This window comes from Oculina patagonica, chromosome 12 (genome assembly GCF_052425735.1).
Source record: "Oculina patagonica isolate OP01 chromosome 12, crgOcupat, whole genome shotgun sequence".
Classification (NCBI taxonomy): Eukaryota; Metazoa; Cnidaria; class Anthozoa; order Scleractinia; family Oculinidae; genus Oculina; species Oculina patagonica.
Genome location: NC_135769.1, coordinates 19,625,561 through 19,652,226, shown reverse-complemented (window position 1 = coordinate 19,652,226; position 26,666 = coordinate 19,625,561). Strand labels below are relative to the sequence as shown.

General features: G+C 36.2%; 2 protein-coding genes across 9 annotated transcripts in view; one reads left to right on the top strand and one right to left on the bottom strand.

The window, feature by feature from the left end:
• On the top strand, positions 1 to 26,224 carry LOC144631672 (uncharacterized). Of its 8 annotated transcripts, XM_078490158.1 has the most exons (13): positions 1 to 112; positions 1,707 to 1,759; positions 2,592 to 2,638; positions 3,651 to 3,710; positions 4,633 to 4,692; positions 8,937 to 8,996; positions 12,872 to 12,931; positions 13,214 to 13,273; positions 13,659 to 13,709; positions 15,200 to 15,268; positions 21,316 to 21,432; positions 21,790 to 21,885; positions 22,371 to 26,223. In XM_078490158.1, the coding sequence occupies exons 2-13, from the start codon at positions 1,752 to 1,754 to the stop codon at positions 22,652 to 22,654; spliced, it is 972 nt and encodes a 323-aa protein (XP_078346284.1). In that variant the 5' UTR covers positions 1 to 112; positions 1,707 to 1,751; the 3' UTR covers positions 22,655 to 26,223. The 8 variants fall into 8 exon arrangements, with proteins under 8 accessions (XP_078346284.1, XP_078346287.1, XP_078346286.1 ...); XM_078490161.1 differs by lacking the exon at positions 13,214 to 13,273 and having other exon boundaries at positions 22,371 to 26,224; XM_078490160.1 differs by lacking the exon at positions 12,872 to 12,931.
• Positions 1 to 26,666, bottom strand: part of LOC144631662 (uncharacterized) — a 55,503-nt gene that overhangs the window by 11,830 nt on the left and 17,007 nt on the right. The window lies entirely within an intron of this gene.

Below are 26,666 nucleotides of genomic sequence, written 5' to 3'. Positions count from 1 at the left end.
TAATGACATCCGGGAGTCCGGGAGGTGAGCGAGCGGGTGCCAGCGGAACGTGGTTCAACGGGCGAGCGCCGAGCGGGAATAATTCCTTTGTGGCTTAACAATACTACAACTTGTAAGTAGTATAGATTGTAGCATTCTTTTGATTCTATATATTTTCCTTTTGTTAGTGCCGCTTTTACTAAAGTTCCAAACGTTCGAGTGGTCCTGTTGAGTTCTGATGCGCTCACGCTCTGTCTGATCCCTGATGGCTGCAATTTTATTCGAATTCGATCACGCTGACTGCGTTATTCTTTATTCACTGCTCCTTCCCTGGCTTCCACAAAGACAGTCGATCAGCAGATAGATGCGCCCTCCTTCCAGTTATAGAACTTTTCGCGGTAAAATCTGCCATTTTGAAAATGTGGCAAACATGTCGCAAAATTTGTATGGGAATTTCAGGTGCAGTATTTTATATTTCAAATGACTTTCATAAATTAAATTTCTTCGTTTTTTGAGTTCTAAACTTAACATATTTATAGGTACCGGTTATATGTACTTATAATGTCCGTTAAATCGGCCAAAATTTGCATGAATCTATCAAAATCGATATGTTTTTGCTTTCTCCATACTGTCTAACAGCGGCCGCCATTTTGTTTTGCCGCACTTCCGGGACTTTTCTGTCAATCAATTAAATTTCAACTTTCTGCACTGTTTGGGATTAATTGGTGTACTCTCAGTCAATGAGCATGTAGAAATGTTTGCATGTGTACTAGACATTTAAAAATCCCTGTATTTTGCGACACCTTTGCCCCATTTTCCGAATGGTGGATTTTATCGTGAAAAGGCCTACTGTAAAATTCCGGTTATATGCCCCGCCGCTTATAAGCCCCCCTGGTTATAGACCCATCTACCTGGAAACAAAAAAAATCCATGTGGTTATAAGCCCCCCCCAAGATATAAGCCCCCTCTGCTGGATGACAGTACAGAACAGGGCAAAATGTTGCTTTATTATGACTATTTAACTTAACTATTAAATGCCAAAACCCCTTACAAAAGTTGTATAAGCCCAGGGCTTATAACTGGAATTTTACAGTTTGTTATAAGTCCCCCCTCCATTTGAAGGTGTTTTGGTCGATAAGCATAAGTGCCCCTATTACAAATACTTAGTCTATTACTGGGCAATAATTTTACTTATCCAACCATTAGATATAATATGCCTTGCTTGTTGCCCACATTTTGCCAGTCAGTGGGGCATTTACATCACTTCTATAATTCCAGTGGGTGGTCTGGGAAAATTTCCCAGACTCAAAGCCAGTCACATTGAGCACTATATTAACGAGTTCTTGCCATAAAACAATTAACGATAACATATTAACTTTGCTATTATCTTAGAGCGATTTTCACTTGATTGTCGTAAGTAATTGGCAAATGCTTTGATTTTGAATTACTGCACTTAGTGATTGGTTTAAAAAAACTCGGGTCACCTTCTTGTTCAATCAGAAGAAAAACCAAAACCAACCATGACTCACTCGCACACACGTTTTCCCGTGCTTTATGCTGGCCATATTTATTAACTTTTGAGTTTATATTGGCTCACTGGATTGTCTGTGTTTTTAATGATTGGGCTGACTGATAACTTTGGTTTTAGTTTTATGACACTCATTTAGAAACCGCTTTTTTATCTTGTAGAAACATGTTATTTTTCAAAATTGTATTTTCATTTTCAGTAGTCAAAAGATCTCCTTGTAAAGACTCATTTGGATACATACGCAATGGGAAAGTAAGAACTAAATTTTTATGCCCCCCTTCTACCCCCTCCCCCCCAACAGACACACACAGTTATCACTTTTTAATCACATGATTTTGAGTGCAATTTGGAAGAAATAAGCATAAATAAATTTTTGAAAGGCATACGAAATTTACACAAGCCCATTGGACAAGTGTAATTTGCAATCTGGAAACATTCTGAGTGCTTATTCATTCCAAATTGCACAAGGAAAAAATCATGCCATTTATTTGTTAATAAATTAATACACTTGAAAAATCGGATTATTTACAGCCTTGGGTCATACGTCGATTAGACATTTAAAAATCTTTTTCTACTTTGTACTGAATTTCCCTTTTTATGCACTGTGTTACTTGAAAAATATTGCATTTCTGACATTTATCTTCTATCATGTCAACAAATTTGTACAGGTCTTGTCAATTTTTTCTCCTGCTCGGGAGGGTGACAAGCATTGCGGAGACTGTCATTACAATAGGCCATTTCCGATATATTAATATTCTAACTTGGCTCCGAGGCTTGGGGGAATAAAACAAAAGAAATGATTTATTCATCAATCAACCACGACGTGATATCTTTTGTTTTATTCCCCCAAGCCTCGAAGCCAAGTTAGAATTTTAATATATCGGAAATGGCCTATTGCAGACTCTCACCAGTCGGAGTATCCATAATCATATACATGTAAACCTGTTAACAATCTTTTGCTTTTGGCTTCTTAAAGAAGATGGAATTGAGTTTTCTATTTTCAATTATCCAAAAATTAAATACAAGTCTTCTGGTAAAAGACCTAAAAGAAGATAACAACTTTGATCCTGCTCCTTTTTTGTAGACCAGGCAGTCAAAAAAAGGGGGCAAGTTCTCGCAAGGGAGCTAGAGGTATGACAAACTTATTAAAACTCGAGTCTAGCTTCATGTTCAATCCTGAACAAAAGTCTTCACATGATTTATAATTTTATACTGCATTTTCATGGAAGGAGTTTTATGCCTTGCTGTTGAATAAAGCACTCAAGTAAGATATAGGAAACTGTTTTGAATTCATTATTTGTGTGCCATTTTGTGAATGGAATAAAATGGTTTAGTTGTAATCGAAGAAGGCTTTTTTCAATGCATTTCTCTAGGTCAAGCAGGGTTGGAAATTAGCGCTCGCCCACTCACCCAGGCAAGTGTGAAAACTATCAGGCGAGTACAAATCACAGGTTTGGCGAGTACGATTTTCAATATATTATTCAAAATAAGCGGCACTTTTGCTTTCCACTTTAAATAATCTACACCAACATTTTGAAATCTCCATCAAAGCTATTTGCGTGCAAACGACAGGTATTTGGGAATACATATCAGATTAATTAACTGTGTTTCAACTTTCGATGGAAGTGTGCTCGCGGTTTTATCATGGAGTTAGGTCTATTTTTGGCGACTTTTCTTTCAAGAAATAAGCTTAGATTGCAGTCTGAATCGTGATCGACCACTACGGTGGCACGGTGAGTATCAAACATGCTTAAAAATTTAAGTTGTACATTTTATAATTCGTGGGGGGAGGGGGAGACTGGGCAAGTGAAAACCGATCTGGGTGAGTGCAATTTGAAGGTCACTCGCCCAGATGGCTAGTGCTCCGAAATTTTAGTTTCCAACCCTGTCAAGCCATTTTAGATATGCCAACAGAACTTTGAATGTATATTATTTGTTGCATTGCTTTTCATAGAAAATTTGATATTGATCTTTTCAAACCAAACAATATTATATATGTTGCTGATTTGAGTAACTAGCCGAAAGCTAGTGAACAGATGTTAAACCCTGTATGTCCAATATACAGTACTACCGGTACTTATGTTTTTCATCGACGTCTGTGATGTTATTGTGATCCTTTATTAACATTCTGAATTAAATCCAGGTGCTACTAAGAAAACTATTGCCAAGAAGGCCAAAACTCCAGCTAAACCAAGAAGCCAAGGTTAGAAACAAAAAGGTGTCAACTGTGATTGGTTACTCATTTTGTCTGGGTAGGGGATAGTGTATACAAAACATGGGCTAGGCCAAGGCCCGAGCCATGGCCCACCGCATGGCCTGCCCTTTGTCCAGTGTTTTCCTTATCAGGCAGGAACCGGTGCTTCACAAAGGCAAAAAGGTAAAAATAATTTCAGAAGTGAGAAATATCACTTACATATAATAGTTCAGTTTTCAAAAACATGCAAAATGCAGAATGCGTGGTGAAGAAAAAGGCAGCTTTCATTGTCAAATTCTTCTCATAAGTTCGTAAGTATCAAAAACAAAATCCAGACGACAAGTTAAAAGAAGCATTCAGAATACAACTTTTCAACAACGCCGTCGTGAATGCTGAGTAGCAAAGACAAAACAGGACTGCCGATTTTTCTAGTAGTATGTCATGTAAGCAACAGCAAATCTATCCCCTTAAAATAACGGAAGATAATTTTATGCAATTTTTCTTAGGCTGTATAGCAGGCGAAAGAGGTCTGCAAGGCCATAATAAAGTTGTCATGAAATAAAATTCAACCAGCATTTGGACAACATTCTGTTCCATGTACCGGTAGGTACATTAGAAAACGGATGGGATTTACCGGAATTTCTTTACTGGTTTAAAAAGTCTTCTTACCTGTTGTGCTGAAAACTAGGGAGAACACTGTATGTCCCTGGGAAATCGAGAAAAATAATAATCGTCTTTGACAGAATAAACATGATAAAAAGACAGGTTACATAAATCAAGCCCTTAAGGCTCTCAGAGAAAGAAAAAATGTTGATTATACTGTAGATAAAAGGACTATTACTAAGCTTTACAAGACTGTCTACCCAGAATACCATTTGGTCATATCGTTCATTAGGTATAATTATTTACTGTGATCTTAAATTAAATCCAGGTGCTTCTAAGAAAACTACTACCCAGAGGGCCAAAACTCAAGCCAAACCAAGAAGCCAAGGTAAGAAACAGAACAATGACTTACTTGTTGTTGATTACTGCTTCTTTTATAGATTGTATACAAAGCTTTCTCTTTTTTTGCCAAAAAAAAAAACTCAGTAACATTCTGTTACAAAACATCCTATTTTAAGATGAAGTATAAGTCTCGACTGGAGAAAACAAATGTAGTGATCATCATGATAAAAAAAATCAAACAAATGTCCAAAGTACTAGAGACTCATGTTTTCCACCACATAATTATTTACTGTGATCCTTTGTTAAGGACGTGCCAGCCTCCTATTGTTACTGCGCAATTCGTCTGTGCATGACGCAATGCATTGATCACACTGAACGCGCACGCTTTTGATTAATTTGCTCGCTCAAAATGACGAATTCAACTTAACTACGCGACCAAGCGCGCGACTAAAAATCAAGAAAGATTTTTGTTGCGAGGAAATCCAGTTTATGGAAATATACTAAGTAATATAATATAAATAAATATATATATATACACCTAATTGCAATAACGTTGTCATAGAAAAAAGAAAATAGAAAAAGGGAAATAGGAATTAATTAGCGTAGTTTCATAACTGGTAGCATTTGCAGAAAACTCACGAGTTTTTATCTGCACACTTTGAGTCCACTTTTTATGATGTAACAAGATAAATTGAATTATTCCTATCTTGAGGCCATTTGTACGAATTATTTCATGCAAGGGCTTAATTGAGGGTCTGAATGGGGGGGTCCACATGTCGGTAGTCGGTTAAAAATTCCTTACTTTGTCGGTTGTCGGTTAAAATTTTCGACCTTTGTCGGTTGTCGGTAAATCTCAGTTAATGATTAAAATTGCAAATTAATTATTAATTTTTGTTATTTAATTTACGCAGTTTTAAGACTTTAAGCTCTAGACTATATGAAAATTTGTAATAATTCATTATTTGGTTGCACTTAAACCTCGTTAACTCAGTTTTTCTAAGCAACGTGTTCGTCTAGTACCGATAAAATCAGTTTGCATCAGCAAATGCTCGTCAAATATTATTTACACATCGAGCGAAACTGAAATTTGGACCGTTCTCAGAAAAGAATAAATTTAAAGGCAGTGTTATTCATTTACCAGTAAAACAGAAAGATGCTTATTAACTCTTTTACTCGCTTCTTCCATTTGTAAGGGATTTTTCTTTTCAATTTTTGCTTTCCTGAAAAATGGACGGTGAATACAAACATTCCGTTCAACAAAACAGCAAATAAAAAACGTGGAACCAAAGGTTAACCACGTTAATGTTTGAGCTTAATACTTAACTATAGAACTACATGTGAAACATTTAACTTCGCTGCACACTAAAACTAATACGACTAAAAGAACGTTCCATACACCGTTGAGCTCACTGCTGCTTTCATCCGATATTAAATTTGGAAGCTCAAGCAGTCACTGCCCATCTGCTACAATTGCAAATTTTCGCATTTTTCCCGTAAGCGGAAATAACTTCAGCGAGAACCTGCCAATGCCAAATTAATGCGCCTGCTCCTTTAGCCCTAAAAAACTCTGTTAGATGTTTTTTTTAGCTTGGAAACACCTTTATGAGATTTTTTTCCACCGGAACCCGGCTACGATGGCGTTCGATGGCAACCTCCTCGTCTTACAATCACTTTAACAATCCCGCTCATGGCCTGTCACCACATGAATAACCAACGCCCAGTGAAAATACAACAGCGGGACGCCTTGTGGACTCGATTACCAGCCACTGTTCTACAAATGAACCTCCGCTGCTGCTCGAAAAGGTGACAGGAAACTTTATAATTGACTAAATTTTGAATTAGTGTGGTTACTTCTGAACTAGACATTTCCTAAGCTAGACATAAATTCAAAATGCTGTTCTTTCTGAATACAAACGTCCGTATAACATCGGACAATGTCGGTTGTCGGTTAGAATTTATTTGTCGCTAATCGGTAATTTTTTCCTCGTTTTGTCGGTAGTCGGTAATATTTTTCGCCCTTTGTCGCTAGTCGATTAACCCCATTCAGACCCTCTTAATTAATTCCTATTTGACTTTTTCCTTTTTCCTTTTTACAATGACAACCTTATTGCAATTAGGTGTATATATAAATATAAGTATATATATCAGTAATCACTGACTGGTAACCTCTAAAATTAGCTGACATTAACAGTTAAAAACAAATCGCTAAGTGCTCAAATGTAACCTGCAAGATGCAAACTACATGGCGTAGTGCACATGTGAGATGCAAATATTTAACTTGCTAGGGAGGGGATAAGAAAAATGTAACAGACCCAAAAAGCGATTCGATAGAACTTGAAAAGAACTCGTATAACTTTTGAAAACGCGTGGTGACCCCTATTTTTTATTTTATAAAATGGAAGTGATAAGCCTACAGAGCACATGTTTAATTAAATTTTGTCATTAAGTGAAAAAAGATTAGGCCGACTTTTTGGCTGTGCAAGTGAGAGCTGTTAGAGTCAAAAATGGCTCAAACGCAATTATTTTGTTAATAAAGTCGTGGATCACGCAGTTTCAAAGACATTATTTGTAAGTTATTTCAAAGATTGTTATACTTAATGTTCAGTATTTGTCCATGAAAAACCAAATGAATTTTAAATGTTATTTGCAAGGAAATTTCCTTTTCTTTTACTTTTTGCTAAAATGCCACGTCAGCACTTTTTTCCAGTTTTTAAACCTAATTATCTCAAAAATTTGTGTGGCTACCCCCAATTTTCTTTTTGGATTTTAATAGCCCTTGGTAACATCTACATTTCTTGTATAGTCATCCTATTTTAAGTCTCGACTGGAGAAAACAAATGTAGTGATCATCATGATAAAAAATCAAACAAATGTCCAAAGTACTAGAGACTCATGTTTTCCACCACATAATTGCCAACGAGACAGCCGAGCCAAGAGGCGAGGCTGTCGAGGCGGCAGAATCATAGAGCCGTGTGCGTATGAGTGTATAGGCAGAGAAAATCTTAAGTTCTGCGTAAGGGACTTTTTTTTGACCATATTTGGGTGTAAGTAAACCCCATATTTGGGTTGTATTGTTCTTCCCAACTGGTTCCCAGTCTCTCACTCCTTGCTCAACCAAGCTAGAGAGCAAATGACCAAAATGGTGTTCACGTGGCTGGCTGTTAAAATTTTCAATGTGGTCATTAATCCCTTTACCGATAAATACACCTTTAGGGAATTATAAATCGAAAGAGAATACCCTACAGAATATTCGACCGCCGAAAAAACGAACATCAAGGTCTTTAAAGCGATGAAATAATCTTTCGACTTTGGAGTCCTTTGATTTACGATCGAAGAGAGACATGAAAATCAAAAGCGGACTGTTGACTTCAAATAGAGTTTTCTTGACTTATGAGAATGCTGAAGTCGGGTAAATGCTTCCTTTTAGTGTTGATTGTGTTTATAGTAATTGTTTGACCGATGATTTATTCCAAATCAAATACCGTTTATATTTTATTTGGCACGCATTTTCGCTCCGCGTAGGAATAACTTCAATACAAAGCGACGCTCACTAAAATTACTGCATGTCATACACACAAGAAAGTCAAAAATTTTTTGCTTCTAACGGCAAATGTAATGTTAACTTGAATAAAAATTTTGTCTCCAAATAATCCTTGACCGTTCAAGTTTTGTTTTCTGTTCAAATTTTTCAAGTTTTGCGTAACTGAACATGACACTTCGCATGCGAGACTGAAATCTGACCCGTGCATTACTGTCTCTGATTACTGAAAATTATTTTTAAAAAAGCATCTTTTTTAGTTAGCAGTTTTGATTTTGGGATTTGATTTATAAGAAGTTCTTGAAATGCAACTATCCCTTTTGTGGACGGAAACATTTTAACCATCGCGTATTGTATTTACAAAACAGTGATTAAACCTCATTTATCGCCTACATATTTGTGACATTTTAACGTTGAAAAGAATTTAAAGATTTGTCAAGAGTTATAAATCTGTCAAACCCGTAGCCTGTTAAAAGAGTGCGCGATCGCGAGAATACGCGCGCTGGAAACTACGGCGCCTGCTACGCAGGCTATCAAGCCTGTGTCATTTATGAACACCAGAGAAATAGCACTTTTTTCGCATATTACCTAAAATACAATTTACCATATTTTGGTCATTTCAAATATAGTTCTATCAAAAACCATTCAATATCTGTTCTTATGAACAAACATTGAGTATTTCGCTCGTTGGCACTTACCGATAGGTACAACTAGTTATTTACTGTGATCCTTTGTTAACAAATTAAATCCAGGTGCTTCTAAGAAAAATACTACCCAGAAGGCCAAAACTCAGGCCAAACCAAAAAGCCAAGGTAAGAAAAAAAGATGTTTACTGTGATTGATCGCCCCTTCTTTTTATGTTGTACATACAGAGCCTTCTCTGTATGTATTTTTGAAATTCAAATTCAGCAACTATAAAACATTGATAAGAAAGTCTTGACTGGAAGAAAAATTGTGATCATCAAAATTTACATGTGGTAGATCTGTTACATACAAATGATGTTTTCCAACATAAGTTACTGTGATTACCGTAAAGATCCATGTATAATTTGCGCCTTTTTCCTCTAAATTCAAGTCAAAAATAGGGGGTGCCAGGGATCCATATTCGTTTTTTCTCCAAGTCGTCAGCCGGGCAAGTATGCAAGATGACATACTTGCCCTGGCAAAATTTTACTTGCCTGTTCAAAAGTGAAGAATGGCGACCGTACAACAAGTAAATGAAAAGTTGACTTTTTTGTTATTATCACATGTATGTAACACTGTGTATACATGAAATCTACAAGACAACGAATCTGTTATAATAAAGTTTGATTCACAAGTATTTGTTAATGAGACTCTTTACTTGTCTATTTTGGCTGCCGGCTTACAAATTTCACAAAACATCACACCCCCAAGCGGCTTGTGATGTTGACGGAAGCGTATGATGGGGGCACAAATGAAAGCCAGGGCCTCTTCGACTGCCACAACGGAAGAAAATAACGCTTTTGCTCTTCTTATTCATATTTGGTTTGTTTTTCTGAAGTGTTAACATTGCTTTTTCTTCTTTGTTGGCGGTGCCACACCAAGATATCGGCAAATTTTGATCACAACATCAGCTGATGCGATCGCCTCGTGTTTTCGCGGATGCAGCTGCAGTACAAAATATCAGCGGTTGACAGCTTGAAAATTGAGCCTGCAATGATTTCATTGATGGAAAATACCGCATCAGCCAAGATGGCGGCCAAAATTATGATTTTATCGCAACAGAAAGTTGCAAATAATTTTCTGTTTTTGAAAAGTTATGAATGGATGACAAGTGGTCAGAACGCAAGTAACTCATAAGAAAACTTAATATATTTTTTTTTTCATTAAGTCAAACTTAAGTCGTCCAGTGGACGAGTTTATGTAATCTTTTGGTCGTCCATACGATTTTTTAGTCGTCTCGGACGACCGGACGACTGGGAATATGGATCCCTGGGGTGCGGCTTATCTACGGAAACATCTCTGGTTGGAGTTCTCAAAGGCCTAATTAATATTCATCAAAAACCTGCGCAATATTGCAGGTTTTGGACTGCAATCCTTTAGAGTTTCTACTGAAACAATTATTCTACTCGCCCTTGTTTTCTATGAGCGATAGTCAACTGGGCTGCGCCTCATTGACTATTTGCTCATAGAAAACTCGGGCTCGTAGTCTAACTGTTAATTGGAACAATTTTTGACGTCATCACTTTCCTCATTTGCATAACACAAAAACTTGAATATCTCCTAAACAAAAAAGAACTTTCAAAAGCATCAATTAAATTTTACTTCATAGGCGCTTTAAAGTCTTTTATAAAAACCCTTTCTTGTTTTGAATGTTACTAAGTGAATAAGCTACTGTTGCAGTTTGAAGTTCATGCTCGTAGCACAATCTGTTATAAAATAACCATTTCCTTGAGTAAATTAAAGATGTGTGAAAAACTTTGCAAATCTGATGGACCTGACGTGCACAGCTAGTCTGTATGCGTCCAACACAATACGCACCTTTTAATGCGCGCTGTGTGTCAGATTTTTGACACATTTGATGCCAGCAAAAACCGACTTTACCAGATGTTCTCTCCGAAGGTTGAGAAATTCTGGGTAATAATAATAATAATGATAATAATAATAATAATAATAATAATAACTAGGAGTTGCTGATAGCAAGTTAAGTGCTGCGAAGTGAGTTATAAGAATAATAACAATAATAGGAATGGAATTGAAGGTCTTAGGAATGTTTTAGATTTTCAGATGTGAAAGATATGATTTTTTCTCAGCGAGTGAAATGCTGGTAATTCACTTAGTTTATAATAATAATATAATAACAACGCCGTTGTGAATGCTGAGTAGCAAAGACAAAACAGGACTGCCGATTTTTCAAGTAGTATGTCTTGTAAGCAACAGCAAATCTATCCCCTTAAAACAACAGAAAATAATTTTATGCAATTTTTCTTAGGCTGTATAGCAGGCGAAAGAGGTCTGCAAGGCCATAATAAAGTTGTCATGAAATAAAAAATTTGACCAGCATTTGGACAACATTCTGTTCCATGTAGGTACATTAGAAAACGGATGGAATTTACCAGAATTTCTTTACTGGTTTAAAAAGTCTTCTTACCTGTTGTGCTGAAAACTAGGGAGAACACTGTATGTCCCTGGGAAATCGAGAAAAATAATTGTTGTCTTTGACAGAATAAACCTGATAAAAAGACAGGTTGCAAATGGCCTTTTTTCGTAAATTAAAAAGTATAAACCAGATATCTATGTATGTATGTATTAGAGACACTATTTGAAAGGTGTTGATCAGTAAATTGCATAAAATACTTAAGGAGGCTCGATGTAGTTTCTTTAGCCGATGGGTGGTTGTTTTGAAAATTAAAATTATCTAGGAAGCCAATGCTCGATTTTTGCCAACATACACCATAATGATCAAATATGACCAAATTTTAATTTTTTACCCGTCACTTAGCCACAAGGGTTACCATAGCAACGATTGACGTTTTCTTTTGTTCTCAAACAAGCTTGATTTTCTCGAAATCTAGATTGACTCTTGGTGTTTATTTTTTGATATGTTAAAGTTTAGTAGATTGACTAACTGTTGACGAAATTTTAGAAAAATCTGTAAGAGCGTTTTCAAGTAAATGAAGAATGAAATTTTCAGAAAAACCCTGTTTTAATATAAAATAGGCGCTTTTAAATTGTTTTGTATTATTTGAGCGCAGTTACTCTGACTGAAATATAAATACTTACACCATCTTAACCCATTAACTAAAGGCGAAAGAGTTTTTGCTTTAATTTGTTAAAATATATCGACTGCCAATTGTAGGAAATCATAAGAAAATAACAAAAACTTCATTCTTGATTTACTCAAAAACGCTCTTACAGATTTTCCTAAAATTTTGTGTACAGGTTGTCAATTTACTATACTTGAACATATCAAAAAATGAATACCAAGAGTCAATCTAGATTTCGAGAAAATCAAGCTTGTTTGAGAACAAAAGAAAACGTCAATGGTTGCTATGGTAACCTGTGTGATTAAGTGACGGGTAAAAATTTAAAATTTGGTCATATTTGATCATTATCGTGTATTTTGGTAAATATCGAACAATGGCTTCCCAGATAATTTTAATTTTCAAAACAAGCACCCTTCGGCTAAAAAAACTACATCGAGCCTCCTTAAGCAAATAAAAAGAATGTTAGAGCTTTTAAAAGAAATGAGTCAAAACGTTGAAAAGAAAAATATTCAAAAAGTTGTTTATCTCCGTAAATTTTAGATATACCCCTAAACTATATCTTATTGGACAGCTCTCAGTATAGTGGTTAATTTCAGTTACATTGCATACCACAAATGTATCAGGCAAAAAAGTTTCAAAAGTTATAGAGGTGGTCAATTAAGTCACAAATAGGGGGAAGGTAAAATTTTATGCTTTTAAAATGCAGATCTTGCCAAGACAATTTTTGTGCCAAAATTTCAAATCAATTGGACAAATATTGACCGAGTTATGACGTCATGTGCCATTTGGCACTCTTGATTATAGATAAAAGGACTATTACTAAGCTTAACAAGGCTGTCTACCCAGAATACCATTTGGTCATATCGTTCATGGTTTATGATTTTCACAAGGTCAACGTTTCTTCAATTAGGTATAATTATTCACTGTGATCCTTTGTTAACATTGTAAATTAAATCCAGGTGCTTCTAAGAAAAATACTACCCAGAAGGCCAAAACTCAAGCCAAACCAAAAAGCCAAGGTAAGAAACAGAACTACAATGACTCACTTGTTGTTGATTACTGCTTCTTTTATAGATTGTATACAAAGCTTTCTCATTTTTTGCCAAAAAAAAAAAAAATCAGTAACATTCTGTTACAAAACATCCTATTTTAAGATGAAGTATCTGTCTCGACTGGAGAAAAAAATGTAGTGATCATTATGATAAAACTGAAAAATCAAACAAATGTCCAAAGTACTAGATACTCATGTTTTCCACCACATAATTATTTACTGTGATCCTTTGTTAACAAATTAAATCCAGGTGCTTCTAAGAAAAATACTACCCAGAAGGCCAAAACTCAAGCCAAACCAAAAAGCCAAGGTAAGAAAAAAAGATGTTTACTGTGATTGATCGCCACTTCTTTTTATGTTGTACATACAAAGCCTTCTCTGTATGTATTTTTGAAATTCAAATTCAGCAACTATAAAACATTGATAAGAAAGTCTTGACTGGAAGAAAAATTGTGATCATCAAAATTTACATGTGGTCTCTAGGCTGTGCTCTAAGAAAATTTACAAGGAGCCCAAATGTTCCAAACTATGATTTCCAGGGTGCCCAGCATAAAGCTTATATGAAAGAAATAAGATTATCTGGTCGCCCAAAGACAAAAGTTAGTCGCCTGAGGCACCCGGGCACCCTTAGAGCACAGCCCTGGCCCGTTTGTTACATACAAATGATGTTTTCCAACATTTTGAATTAAATTCAGGTGCCTCTAAGACAACGAGTTCCAGACCTCCAGCTAAACCAAGAAACCAAGGTAAGAAACAAAAAGATGTTTACTGTAATTGATCGCCACTTCTTTTTTTGTTGTTGTACATTATATTACAATGCTTTCTTAATCTCGTACCAGGATGTTTACTCACTTCGTAAGAAACATCTGGTCAAGTCCGCTCAGTTGACGCACACCGTGCGTAAGCTAGTAAGAAAAGAATTTGGATTTAAAGTGCCTATGAAGTTAAAAAAAATTGCTGTTTATTTTAAAGGCTTTTTAAAATTAAGAAGAATGGCGTTTTTCTTTTTGGGATATCTTTTTTCGTTTAAGAGATATTTACGTTTTTGTATTATGCAAATGAGGAAAGTGATGACGTCATTAATTGTTCCACAAAAAGATGAAGCACTGAATCAAGAATATCTCTTGGAATATTTGAGCCATGCTTTTCAAATTTGGCACCATTAATGTACACCACAAAAGACACAAAATGAAACCCGTCGCGCTGTTGCCATGGCAACAGTTTTGCTTTAAATACCTATTATAATAAATACTGACATCCCCATTTTTTGCTTAACCAGAGATGTTCCGTTCCCAACATTCTAATGAGGAGAGTTAGGGTAATATGGGCATCATGTGTGTTCCGAGCCAGTTGCCCTGTCCCACTTTTAAAGGGTTGCAAATGGAGATATTTGGTTTGTGACAGAAAGAGACTGGAACCGAGAGTGTTGCCATGGTTACATCATAGTATGAGCGATCTTGCACCTTTGAGTAAGGTCATTACTGATGCCAAGTTTCAAAAATATCATCCTTATATTTTTAGAGATATCCTTGATTTTGTAATCTATCTTTTATTGGAACAATTTTTGACATCATCACTTTCCTCATTTGCATAACACAAAAACTTGAATATCTCCTAAACGAAAAAAGATCTTTCAAAAGCATCAATTAAATTTTACTTCATAGGCACTTTTAAGTCTTTTTATAAAAACTCTTTCTTGTTTTGAATGTTACTAAAGTTCATGCTCGTAGCACAATCTGTTATAAAATAACCATTTCCTTGAGTAAATTAAAGATGTGTGAAAAACTTTGCAAATCTGACGGACCTGACGCGCACAGCTAGTCTGTATGCATCAAACACAATACGCACCTTTTAATGCGCTTTGTGTGTCTGATATTTGACACATTTGATGCCAGCAAAAACCGACTTTACCAGATGTTCTCTCTGTCGGGTTGAGAAATTCTGGGTAAGAATAATAATAATAATAATGATAATAATAATAATAATAAATTATAGATTTATTATTTCTTTTGGTATTTTTGAAATTCAAATTCAGCAATAATAATAATAATTTAGTCTGATCAGTTTAAATAATAATATTTCCATTGATAAGAAAGGCTGGACTGGAAGAAAAATTGTGATCATCAAAATTTACAAATGTACACACAGTCCAATAATTATAAACTAATTAATAATGTTTTCCATCACAAAGTGGTAATCAACTGTGATCCTTATTAAAATTCTGATTTAAATCCAGGTGCACCTAAGAAAACTACCACCCAGAGGGCCCAGCCTCAAGCCATACCAAGCATGCTTGTAGTTCAAGGTTAGAAACAGTGATGGCTACTGTTATTTATTTTTTCTTTGTATATACAAAGCTTTCAAAGTGTGTGCCTTGCAGACATACCAAAAACCAGCAGAAATAGAAAAATCAATATAAATACATTACTGTAGTTCAATTGAAAGAGAACAAATCAACATTTCTATGGATGAAAGGTCATTAGTGTTGATTTGCGCTCGACAGTTCACAAGAAATAACAATACTTGACGAGCAAACTTTGACTCAGTTAAAGGTAGTTACCTTGTGTTTTAGTTAAAGGTAGTTACCTTGTGTTTTCCCTTTCTCCTTGGCGCCCAGCAATGATTTCCCATTTCAAAAGGTTGAACGTCAAACAACAACCATTAGGAAGAACCTGCCGCTTGGTCACTGGTTCATGTGCGAGGCACTTTAGAAATGGTACAATACAGTACCCCATGATAAGATGCTAATCAGCTGTATGTCACAAGCACCGGGGGGGGGGGGGTATGTTTAAATCTGTGTTTTCAAAAACACAACTATGAAACATTTCATGCCCATGTTGTATTGTTTTGAAATAGACATGTATGGGGTCCTAACCAATAGGCGCCAAAATATGTTTATTTTGTCAATGTCACATTGTATTTGCATTTGTTATAAGTCTCTTGAATTTTTATTATTTTAACCGTGCAAAGCCGGTTCATAATCTGGCCGGCGTTTTTTCGTTTGTCGTTTTGTCAGTAAATTGTTCCAGACCCAGGCGACCCAGCCGGCTCCTTGGGTCACGGTCACACAAGATTTGATGTTTACTAGCGATCATTTGTTTAACATAAATACCATGCTCTCTGTTTAGAGTGAAATATATATTTTTGTGTCATTTGAGTGTTTTACCAGAAGAGAGGACTGAATAATCACATAGCGAAACCAGAGACCGCTTGTCCAAGCTATTTAAAACTTAACCACTACGTCAGACCCATGCCACATGATCGCTCGCAACAACAACAACAACTTTATTTGCACCCTTTACATTCAATTAAAATTAACAATACAATAAATAAAATAAATAGGGTAAAGTGCATGGCTGCCCAGAATGGTGGTGGACAAAACACTGACTCCCAGTCCATGGACTACCCCAATGGACTACCCAAATGGACTACCTAAAATGGACTACCCCTAAAAATTGGACTGCCCCTTAAAGTACTATTCCGAGTGTGTACCACTTACTGAGCTGTTGTTATACGCACATAATTTGCACTTACGTCTTACCTTGTTTATTTTCAAGCCGTACGTATCCCTCTAGCCGCCATTTTGAATTTTATACTAAATGGACATCCGCTAATCACAAAAGCGTAGACTCAAATCAAGCAATCAATCGTCACACTCATAGAGACGGACAAAACAGGCACTACACTGCACTGCAGAAGATCCAAACTTTTATAAATAGGGATCAAATAGTTGCTTGAGACGCATCTTAAACATTTGGTGGCCTGAGAAAATTTTTGAATGAATAACTTTGGCGGCAAGGAGAACAGAACCGGTAGGCAGACAGATCCTGAGGAAAAAATAGGCTGGATTGGCCATGGCATGCTGTGGAAAGCACCAAGCAACGTCACTCGCTAATCCAGTGACTTGGAATTCCCAATGGAAGAGAATTCTAATGGCTTTTTTTTGTAATACAAAAAGAGGTTGCAAAGATTAGTTTGATAAGTATTACCCCAAGCTATTAAACAATATGTTAAAAATGGATAAACAAGAGCATAATAAAGGTCCAGCAAGGTTTTACTGTTAAGATAATAGCGAAGTTTAGAAAGAATTCCTATACTTCGTTTAATCTTTTTTGCAATGAAATTAATTTGACTTTTCCAGTTAAGATTTGAGTCAATATAAATTCCTAGGTATCTAATGGAAATTTCTTGAGTCAATGATTTATTATTGATTGATAAGGAAACTGACTCTGGTAGTTTTTTTTGGATTGGGTGGAACAAAACAAAATTTGACTTCTCAATAATTAAGGAGAGCTTGTTTGCACATAACTAGGAATGAACTTTACTGAGTTCATTGTTGAGATTGCTTTCTAGTATATCAATTTTTTTATGCCTAAAAAATAAGTTTGCATCATCAGCAAACAGATGGAAATCTAATTGTTTTGAGCAGTTATGGAAATCATTAATATAAATTAAGAAAAGCAAGGGTCCCAGTGCAGACCCCTGAGGAACACCACAGGAGATATTTACCTTATCAGACTGAGTGTTACCAAGAAAATTACAAATTGTTTTCTATTACTCAGATATGAAGTGAACCAATCTTTAACAATGCCACGGATACCATAGAGCTCTAGTTTTGTAATAAGTATCTCATGGTTAACAGTATCAAATGCTTTACTGAAGTCCAAGAAGTATTCCACAGGAATACTCACGATCTTCAATTGCCTTTTGCACTTTGTCAATTATGCTTAATACTGCATGGACAGTTGAATGATGGGAACGAAAGCCAAATTGCTTGCTGTAAATAAGGTGCATCTTTTCAAGATAATTGGATAGTCTATTCTCTAACAGTTTATTAAAAATAGATAATAGAGAAATAGGACGATAGTTATTTAGGCTAACCTGTGATCCCTTTTTAAATACTGGTATAACTTTAGCTATTTTGAACCTCTCAGGAACAATGCCAGTTAGGAATGAGGCATTAAAGATTACAGTGGAACCCCGTTAATACGGACACCAAGGGGACATGCCAAATTGTCTGTAATAACGGGGTGTCCGTATTAAGCGGGGTCTCAGAAAAAAGTCACGGACACACGTTTTATCAATATACAAGAAATAAAACGCCTTTCAACAGCAACCGAACGTGTTCTATAAAGTTTCCTTTGTAACTGAAACTAACCGTAACCGTTCTTAAAAAGTCTTTTCTGAAAGAGTCGGTAATTTAACTTTGCACGAACGCTGTTAGCTTGCGACACAACCAGGCGGACCGACAAAACCTTTGCAAGTCACGCTTTTAAGCTACTCTTTGTAATAAAATCGTTTTAACTCGTCGAATTCTGTCATTATTTGACCAGGGTAAAGTTAGCAAATAATCACGACAATGAAAATTGACAGTGCAGAGATAAACAGTGTCCGTATAGCGGGGTTGACAATGTACAAGAGTTTGTCATTGGGGACACGGAGAAGTGTCCGTTGTCCGTATTAACGGGTGTCCGTGTTAAGCGGGTTAATATAAGAGAAAATGTATGAGGTTTTCTTTGGGACCAACGAAACTGTCCGTAATACCGGGGTGTCCGTATTAAGCGGGTGTCCGTAAAGCGGGGTTCCACTGTATTTGTAAGGGCTCTGACAGAACACCTTTAAGAATTTTTAAAATTGAAACAGGTATACTAGATGGACCTGTTGCTTTACCAATCTTTAGGTTTGATATTTCAGTTTCTATTTCCTCTGGAGTAATGGGGGACAGGAAAAAGCTATCTCGAGGAGGTGACATCCACTCATAGGCAGACTTGTCAGCACTGGGAATATTACTTTCCAGATCACTGCCAATTTTGGCAAAATAATTATTAAAAGCATTTGCAATTGATGTTTGGTCTGTTAATTCAATATCATTTAAAATAATTTTATTTATCACCTGTCTTTCCTGTGAGGGTGATCGGATAATTTGTTTTATCCCCTTCCAGATTCTCTTACCATTATTCAAATGTATTGAAAAATAGTCATTGTAATAAATTCTTTTGCTGATTTTGATGAGATGATTTAATTTGTTTCTGTAAATCTTGAATTTAGTTTGGTAATAAGAAGATTTGGTCTTAAGAAATTTCTTGTAAAGATTATTTTTAATTTTAATAGAAGTTCTAATTGCAGAAGTAATCCAAGGCTTAGTTTTAAGTTTCGACTCTTTCTTTGATAATTGCTTTAGTGGAATATGTATATCAATTATCTCTGATATTTTACCGATGCTGTAAACTTACGGGTATTCAGACTTAATGATGGCCTTCAACCACCTGGCAGCCGCACTTACGCTAAAACTAACCAAAGGCTTCAAATGATTTTCAGGAACAAACGGCCATTTTTTTTTCTCTTTCCTCTCACGTGACACCTATCAGGTGACATCGCATCACAATGTGTTATCCAGTCCTTTTCGTAAAGCGAATCCTCAAAATGGTGGCTAGGAACTAAAAGCGTGGCTCTGACACGTTTTTCAACCTCCCCGGACAGTTAAATAACGCTAGAAGGAAAGATTTACACGCGATGTGTTGAAAAACTCATGCTGCTGGCTGACTGTGGAGAACGTAAGCTTTGCAAAACGCCTTTGTTCTTTGCATACGTAATTTCTAAAAAACGAAGCTAGATTCAGCGAATTTGAATACAGATCAATGTTAAGCACACGTAAACGAACTTGCGTGCGAAATTTGGAGTTGTTTGTGACAATTTTTTAATTTGGCCAAAACACAAAGTGCGTTTCTTGCGCTTAAGCCTTCAATTGTCTTCCTTGGACCTTGCATGAGGCTTGAAGCAATACAGTTATGAATAAATGCTGCATAATGAAGGACCAAACCCATTTTTTTTCTTCTCGTACAATCAAAAACTATGGCTCCTCCTTAGAAATTAAGAACCTAATTAAGAACCTACTTAGCCTAAATTACCAATAACTACCCCCAAATACAAGAACCTATTGTAATTATTGTAATTGTAGGTTCTTACACGCGGGTGTTTACTGTACCTCAAATTCTGTAAAGCATATAACATAAATGACCATTTCACAGACACCTTTGATTTCTTGTCATCACTGATGCTCCATCATTTCCAAATTATCCAGTAACTTTTGTAGAGAAAACATTTCTCTGATTTTAGTCAGGGCTTAATGGAAGTTTGTTCCATAATTATAAAACTGCCCTTGGGAAGATGAAAAACCCTTTTTCAGGTGCAATAACCACGATGTGATGTTTTGGCATAATGTTTGTCCTGTAGACTGCGCTTTGGTATTAAAAGACTGATGTTTACGTTACAATAATGGGCTCATTGAATGCCTAGCTATCTTTTTATGATGTGAGAGGAACCACCCTTCTTGTCTGAGTCCATTCATTTGCCAAAAGGGAACATTTTTGATCATGTTTTTTCAAGTTCGTAATAATATGGCCACACTTGTTTCTGCTGTAACCTCTTTTTCTCAGACTTTGAAGACCTCCTCGTAATTAAAGGACAGTCAAATGATTCAACCTCTTACTTCGACCCCAACTCCCAGTACTGACATTGCCCTAACACATTTAACCATGAACATGAGCTTTGCTTTTGATTGAATACAGGGTGGAAACGTGAAAGACTTTTTTTGAAAGTCTTTGGCAAAGTTTTTATGTTTAAGAATACCGTAAAATTCCGGTTATAAGCCCCCCCCCCTCCCCCTGCTATAAGCCCCCCTGGTTATAGGCCCATCTACCTGGAAACAAAAAAATACATCCAGTTATAGTCCCCTTCCCCCTGGATATAAGTCCCCCTCTCCTGGATGACGTACTGGACAGGGCTATATGTTGCTTTATTATTACTTTTTAACTTAAAAACGTATTTTGATCAACAGCACCGTGGCTTGTTTTAAAACGTTTTTTTTTTATTCCGCTTATACGCCCCCCTCCACCGCCCCCCAGTTACAAGCCCCTTTATTTTTAAGCCCATCCAAACCCCTTACAATTGAATAAGCTTAGGGCTTATTACCGGAATTCTACGGTATTCTCAAGTGTCTATAATTATTATAATTCGTCTAACTTCTAACTTCCTTTCTTATTCCCCTAACCCTGTGGAGGAGCACAGGGCGCCCCACTAAAGTTCTATTTTAAATTTTCCGTAAACCATAGGTACACGGTGTAGTAAGTGTTTCAAGATTTTTATCCCTTGAGGTATTGCTCAGTTCAGAGCGTAAAAAAATCTTGCATTGAATGTTTTATGCTCCCCATTTCTTGCCTCTATGTTATAGAAGAACTGGTTCATGCTTTTAGCTCCATTTTTTAGCTCCATGTGAGCTAGATGTACATGACCAGTGCATGGACTGTCACTAATCTTAACATGCAATAATTATTGTTTTGTTTTGTCATGCAGCACCAGCAGCACCAGTTGTACAGCAGAATGTACAAAATGTGAATTTCAACACACCTGGCAATGCACTACCACGTGAGCTGTATAGGGAAGAGGGTCCTGCTCCAAAGCGACCGAGAGGTAAATGCACTTGTAACAATAAGTTGCCATTTCTTGCTTTGTGTTATAAAAGAATTGGTGCATGCTTTTAGCTGCGTGTTTATGTTTCTTTCACGCTGCCCCAACTTTTCAAAATTGAAGTTTGTGTAAAAGAAAATCTCGGCGAGGAGTCGATGTTGATGTACTACAATGAAATACAATGTTTATCTCCTTTACTTGCTTTCTGCGTGGGGTTTACTGCTGTGTTTACTGCTCAATTTTACAGTAAAATTTCTGTTTTGGGAAACTGTCGGTAACCTGTCGGCCGACAGTTAACCGACAGTCGGTTACGGGGAGCTGTTCCTCACAATTACCCTAATTTATAATTATTTGTTTCAGTGTCACCCACTGCAACACCTGAACTGCGCAGACCTGGCAATGAACTAGCACACGAGGCCTATGAGGAAGACAGTCCTGCCCCAAAGCGACGGAAAAGTAACCAACTTAGTACAATAAATCGTAGCTAGATATGTTTTCATTTGCTTCTTTTTCTACTGACATTATTGACCTTATTACTTTGTTTGTGGGCTTGAAAAGGACTTGAATTCTAGCTTGCCCTTTAAACAAGCATCTCTAAAAGTTTGCTTGCCTGTGGAGTTTGGCGATGATGATGATGATTATAAGTTTACTTTTTGTTTTAATTCATAATTTAGTTGGCAGACTGCTTGCCTGAGCCCTCACTCGTCAGATAAGTGAGCATCAAGGATGAATTGCTGGCAGGGAAATCGACACATACCAGATCACAAAATGGGACTTTTTAAAATCCTGATGTTGTAGATCTTTTTCTTGTGCACCCAAGTATTGCCTGAACATACTGTGCAAGATTGTCTGCTTGTGTTTTGTTTGATGCCTTTTAATTTCTTTTTCCCTGGTAAAATTAACCTGCCCCATGTTTTCTGATTGCCTTTACTTTTTTGCAGCTGTCAGAGACGGCACACCCAGTGATGATGAATTAGAGAAACTGGCAAATGAAATCCCAGATTGGAAAAAACTGGGGAGACGGTTAGGCATTAAAGACTCTAAGCTCACTTCAATTGAAAGAGATTACACTGGGACAACTGAACAAGCATACCAAATGCTTAAGCACTGGAAGGAGAGCAAAGCAAGTGAGGCAACTTACAACGTTTTATTTGAGGCATTAAGTGATAAGGAAAGGGTCAGTCGAACTGACCTAGCCGAGAAGTATTGTTGTCAAACAAGGTGAAATGTACATGTAAAGTAGTTGTAATGTCCAAAAAGGAAAACTTGTAAGTACAGTTCATTAGCCTCCTGTCGGGTTTGTCAACTCTCTTACTGTCAATTTCTACATACATGTTGATGTAGTTCTGGAACCTTACGGGAGATTTTAGGATATTATTATTTTTTCTTGATCGTTATTACATGATTACTTATTAAGATTAGTTACGTGGTGATCTGTCTCGCATGGAGTGTCTACAGATTATCCTTATGGCTTTGCTTGTTTGTGCATACATTTAGACTTAGATTTAATTGCCATTAAATTGTAATAAATAAACAAATAAATAAACAACCCCTAAAAAGAGCGAGCGGAAGAGGGAGTTCAGGGATGGTAGCATTAAGCAATTATTGGATGAGGCTAAGTATAATATGAAGAATTATGCAGATCGAGAAGGGTGTTACACCCTCCGAGATCTGCATAATTCTTCATATCATACGAAAGCCTAATTCAATAATTGTTTTATTATTCATTCAAAATATTTCCAAGTCTAGTTATGTCTTATTTCAGTGGTGATTACAAGTAATTATTTAGTATTGTATTTTTAACAGTTACTGTATGCAAACTTTGGTTAAGTTAAGTTAAAAACTGAGGTTTTATGAGCAGGTTATTTTTAACCAACTGAGTATAAGTTTTAATTTTTTAGCATATTAAAAGACATATTTCAAATTCTATAATAGGTACTGTATATTAACTCTGCTGTAGTGCTTAACATCACTTTCGACGAAGACAGCCCTCCACGTGGACCTGGCTTCTGGAAGTTCAAGTTGAATTGCTCACTTTTAAAATTCCCGAATTTGTTATACGGTGTCAACAAGTAAATGATACGCAATTCCTCGCTAACGTTCATTCCGTAAATAACCTCTTTGTATTGCCCCCCGATTTGAAGAGTGTGCGGGGCTAAAGATAAATGTATCAAAGTCTGAAATGTTATGGCTTGGCTTAATGAGACATAGAAAAGACAAAATTTTAAATCTTCAAATGACAGATGAACCTGTCTACGCTCTAGGCACACACTTCTCGTACGATGACAATCTGTCAGACCAGAGAAGCTGTCAAGATTACAGAAGACTTTAAACTTTTGGTCTCAAAGGGATATCTCTGTTTATGGAAGAATAAACATTGTTATTTTTCACATGGCTCGTTTTCCTTTGTTCTTCCAGGCTGGTTATATTGAATAAACCCCGCTAATTAACAACTGTCTGAAAAGCTGGGAGCGGCTTTGATTGTAACAGGGGAGAGCGGGGCTGATATTCTAATATTCCACCAGGGGAATATTAGAGTTGATAACCCCCCTAGGGGAATATTACGGTAATATTCCCCTCGTAGCAAATCCACAAGCCTCGCATTACAAACAAAACCACAACTTTTCTTTAATAACGTTACATTCATTTTACCTTGACTGTTGTAACATTTTAAATACTACTGAGCAATTGCTCAATTGAAAACATGAGAAATGCGTTCCGGAACTCGTGCCTCGACGTTTGCTTTTTCAGAATTCCGAAGCAGTTTATTCTGTTTGGTTGCTAACACTCCAAACATTCAAACGCGTAAAGGTTACCTTTTTTGTCTTCTTCGGGATCCTTAACTATTCCTGGCCAGCAGCTCTTTTAATTTGTCATCGTCAACGATGATCTCTCTAGCCTCTTCGACGTTTTCTTCCCATTTGTTTTCACCTGGTTAAAGCTAAACAACCCTTTTGTCGCCTCCTCAATGCTAATTAAACTGAGCGTTTTCGTAGACCTCTTCCCGATTCTTAGAGGATAGCAGGCTCCAAGTTATTGCCTGGATTTGTCGAAAAATTAGAACTTTCCTTCGCAGACTCACTCACTTCCACCAACTTTGCAGTTAATTGGTGAAAAAAGGTGGTTACAAAGTTGTCGGTACTATTAGGCAATTACAAAATCCCAATGCGTACTTTCGGAATCTTTAATCTTTTGTAAAGCTAGTTTGGCACACATATTGATTGTTTTGATCGGCATATCAAAAACGAAAAAATAACCTGTTTATTATAAAATTTAACAAAGTGGAAACCCCAGTGCGTCTTTTCGGAACCTTTCTCCTGTTGTTAAGTGTGTGTCGAGAAAAAAAAAACATTTGTTTTTCTTCAGCGTATTCTTATTGTTTTAAGCCACTGTTGATACCTCGCCCATGTGAAAAATAAGCCGGTTATTTTTAGGCACCTCGGGAATATGTGATTTATTCACCTCGGGCTGCGCCCTCAGTGAATAAATCGCATATTCCCTCGTTGCCTAAAAATAACCCTTACTTAATACTCTAGCCCTTTCAAAAGTCATATTCATCTGCAGCTCCATGGAAACGCCACCACGATTCGCTGAAGAAGTGAATAGAATGATTTTTTACTTTGTATTGAGCCACAAACCTGCGAAAATCAAAGTCGACTCTGATAAAATCTAAGAAAGGTGGCTTAAAAATGAAAGATTTCGCCATTTTTGACAAAGGTTTAAAACTAAACTGGGTAAACCGCCTATGTTCAGACCACGACGCTCCATGGAAATATATTCCAACCTCTTTCCTTGCCAACGTCGGTGGCACTTTCTTATTTCAGTGTAACTATGACTGTAAGCTTCTTTGCCGAAGTGAACACCTCTTAAGATTTTACAAAGATATTATAGCCCATTGGCAGAAAATCACTGCGACCGATCCTCAAAATAAATCTGAGGTACTAGAGCAAGTTATCTGGAACAACAGGTTTCTAATTGCTAATAAAAAATCGATTTATTTTCCACATTGGCATCAGGCTTATATTAGGAAAATACTTTTTATACGTTAACACCGGCCTAAAAAATAAAGTTCAGTTTAACGAGTACATATCCCTCGTTCGCGACAAACTATCATTAGAAAAACATATTGCTATCAAATCCTTTAAATACGATAACTATATCAAGAAATGGATTTTTTTACAAAACATTTAGTTTCCTTTTGTTTTTGTTTCTCGCTACATCGTTCACTTTCTTTCGTTTTCTTTCTGGTAACGATTATAGGCAATGTTATTTGTTATATCTTTTTGCATTGTTAGCCTAAGTGTTAATAGTATTGACTTCATAAAGTAGAGTAATTTTTGTAGCTATTTTTTCACACTGTCTAAGCTGTACTGTAAAGTAGCTATCAAATCCGGTAAATACGATAACTATATCAAGAAATGGAATTTTTTACAAAACATTTAGTTTCCTTTTGTTCTTGTTTCTCGCTACATCGTTCACTTTCTTTCGTTTTCTTTCTGGTAACGATAATAGGCAATGTTATTTGTTATTTCTTTTTGCATTGTTAGCTTAAGTGTTAATAGTATTGACTTCATAAAGTAGAGTAATTTTTGTAACTATTTTTTCACACTGTCTAAGCTGTACTGTAAAGTAGCTCCTTTTGTAAAGTTAGTGATCTATATTTTGTAATCATCGTAATGTATGTTTAATGTTGTAAGTATTTGCAAATAAAATAGTATAAAAAAATATTAATAATTAAATTGTAGTAAAGTTTTGTGATTAGTATACTTTATATACAAGATTAAATCCTGGGTATAGTAGACTCTGGTTCACTGATTGTAAATTGTAAATAAATGGCTTTTTAAAAGTCAAGTCAGCCCATTGTCATAATTCTTAAATGTGTGGGGCAACCAGTGTGGTATTAAAGGCTCCTCAAGAGAGGTACAACAACAACAATAATAATAATAATGATAATAATAATAATAATAGTAATAATCGTCATCAACATCTCCATCATCATTATCATCATCATCATCACCATCATCATTATCATCATCATTATTATCTGCTGTTAACGAAGTATGGTAAGCCAGGATACTACTTTAGAGAGTTAAAGCACTGAATGCGGAGTTTATTATGCCCCGATCTGTTTTCCAAAAACGTCTCGAAGGTCCAATCAAAAATATACAAGCAGAAGTTTGATACAAGTAAGAGCTTTCTTTTCTATAGCAACTAGCCGGTATAATTTTTATTTATGC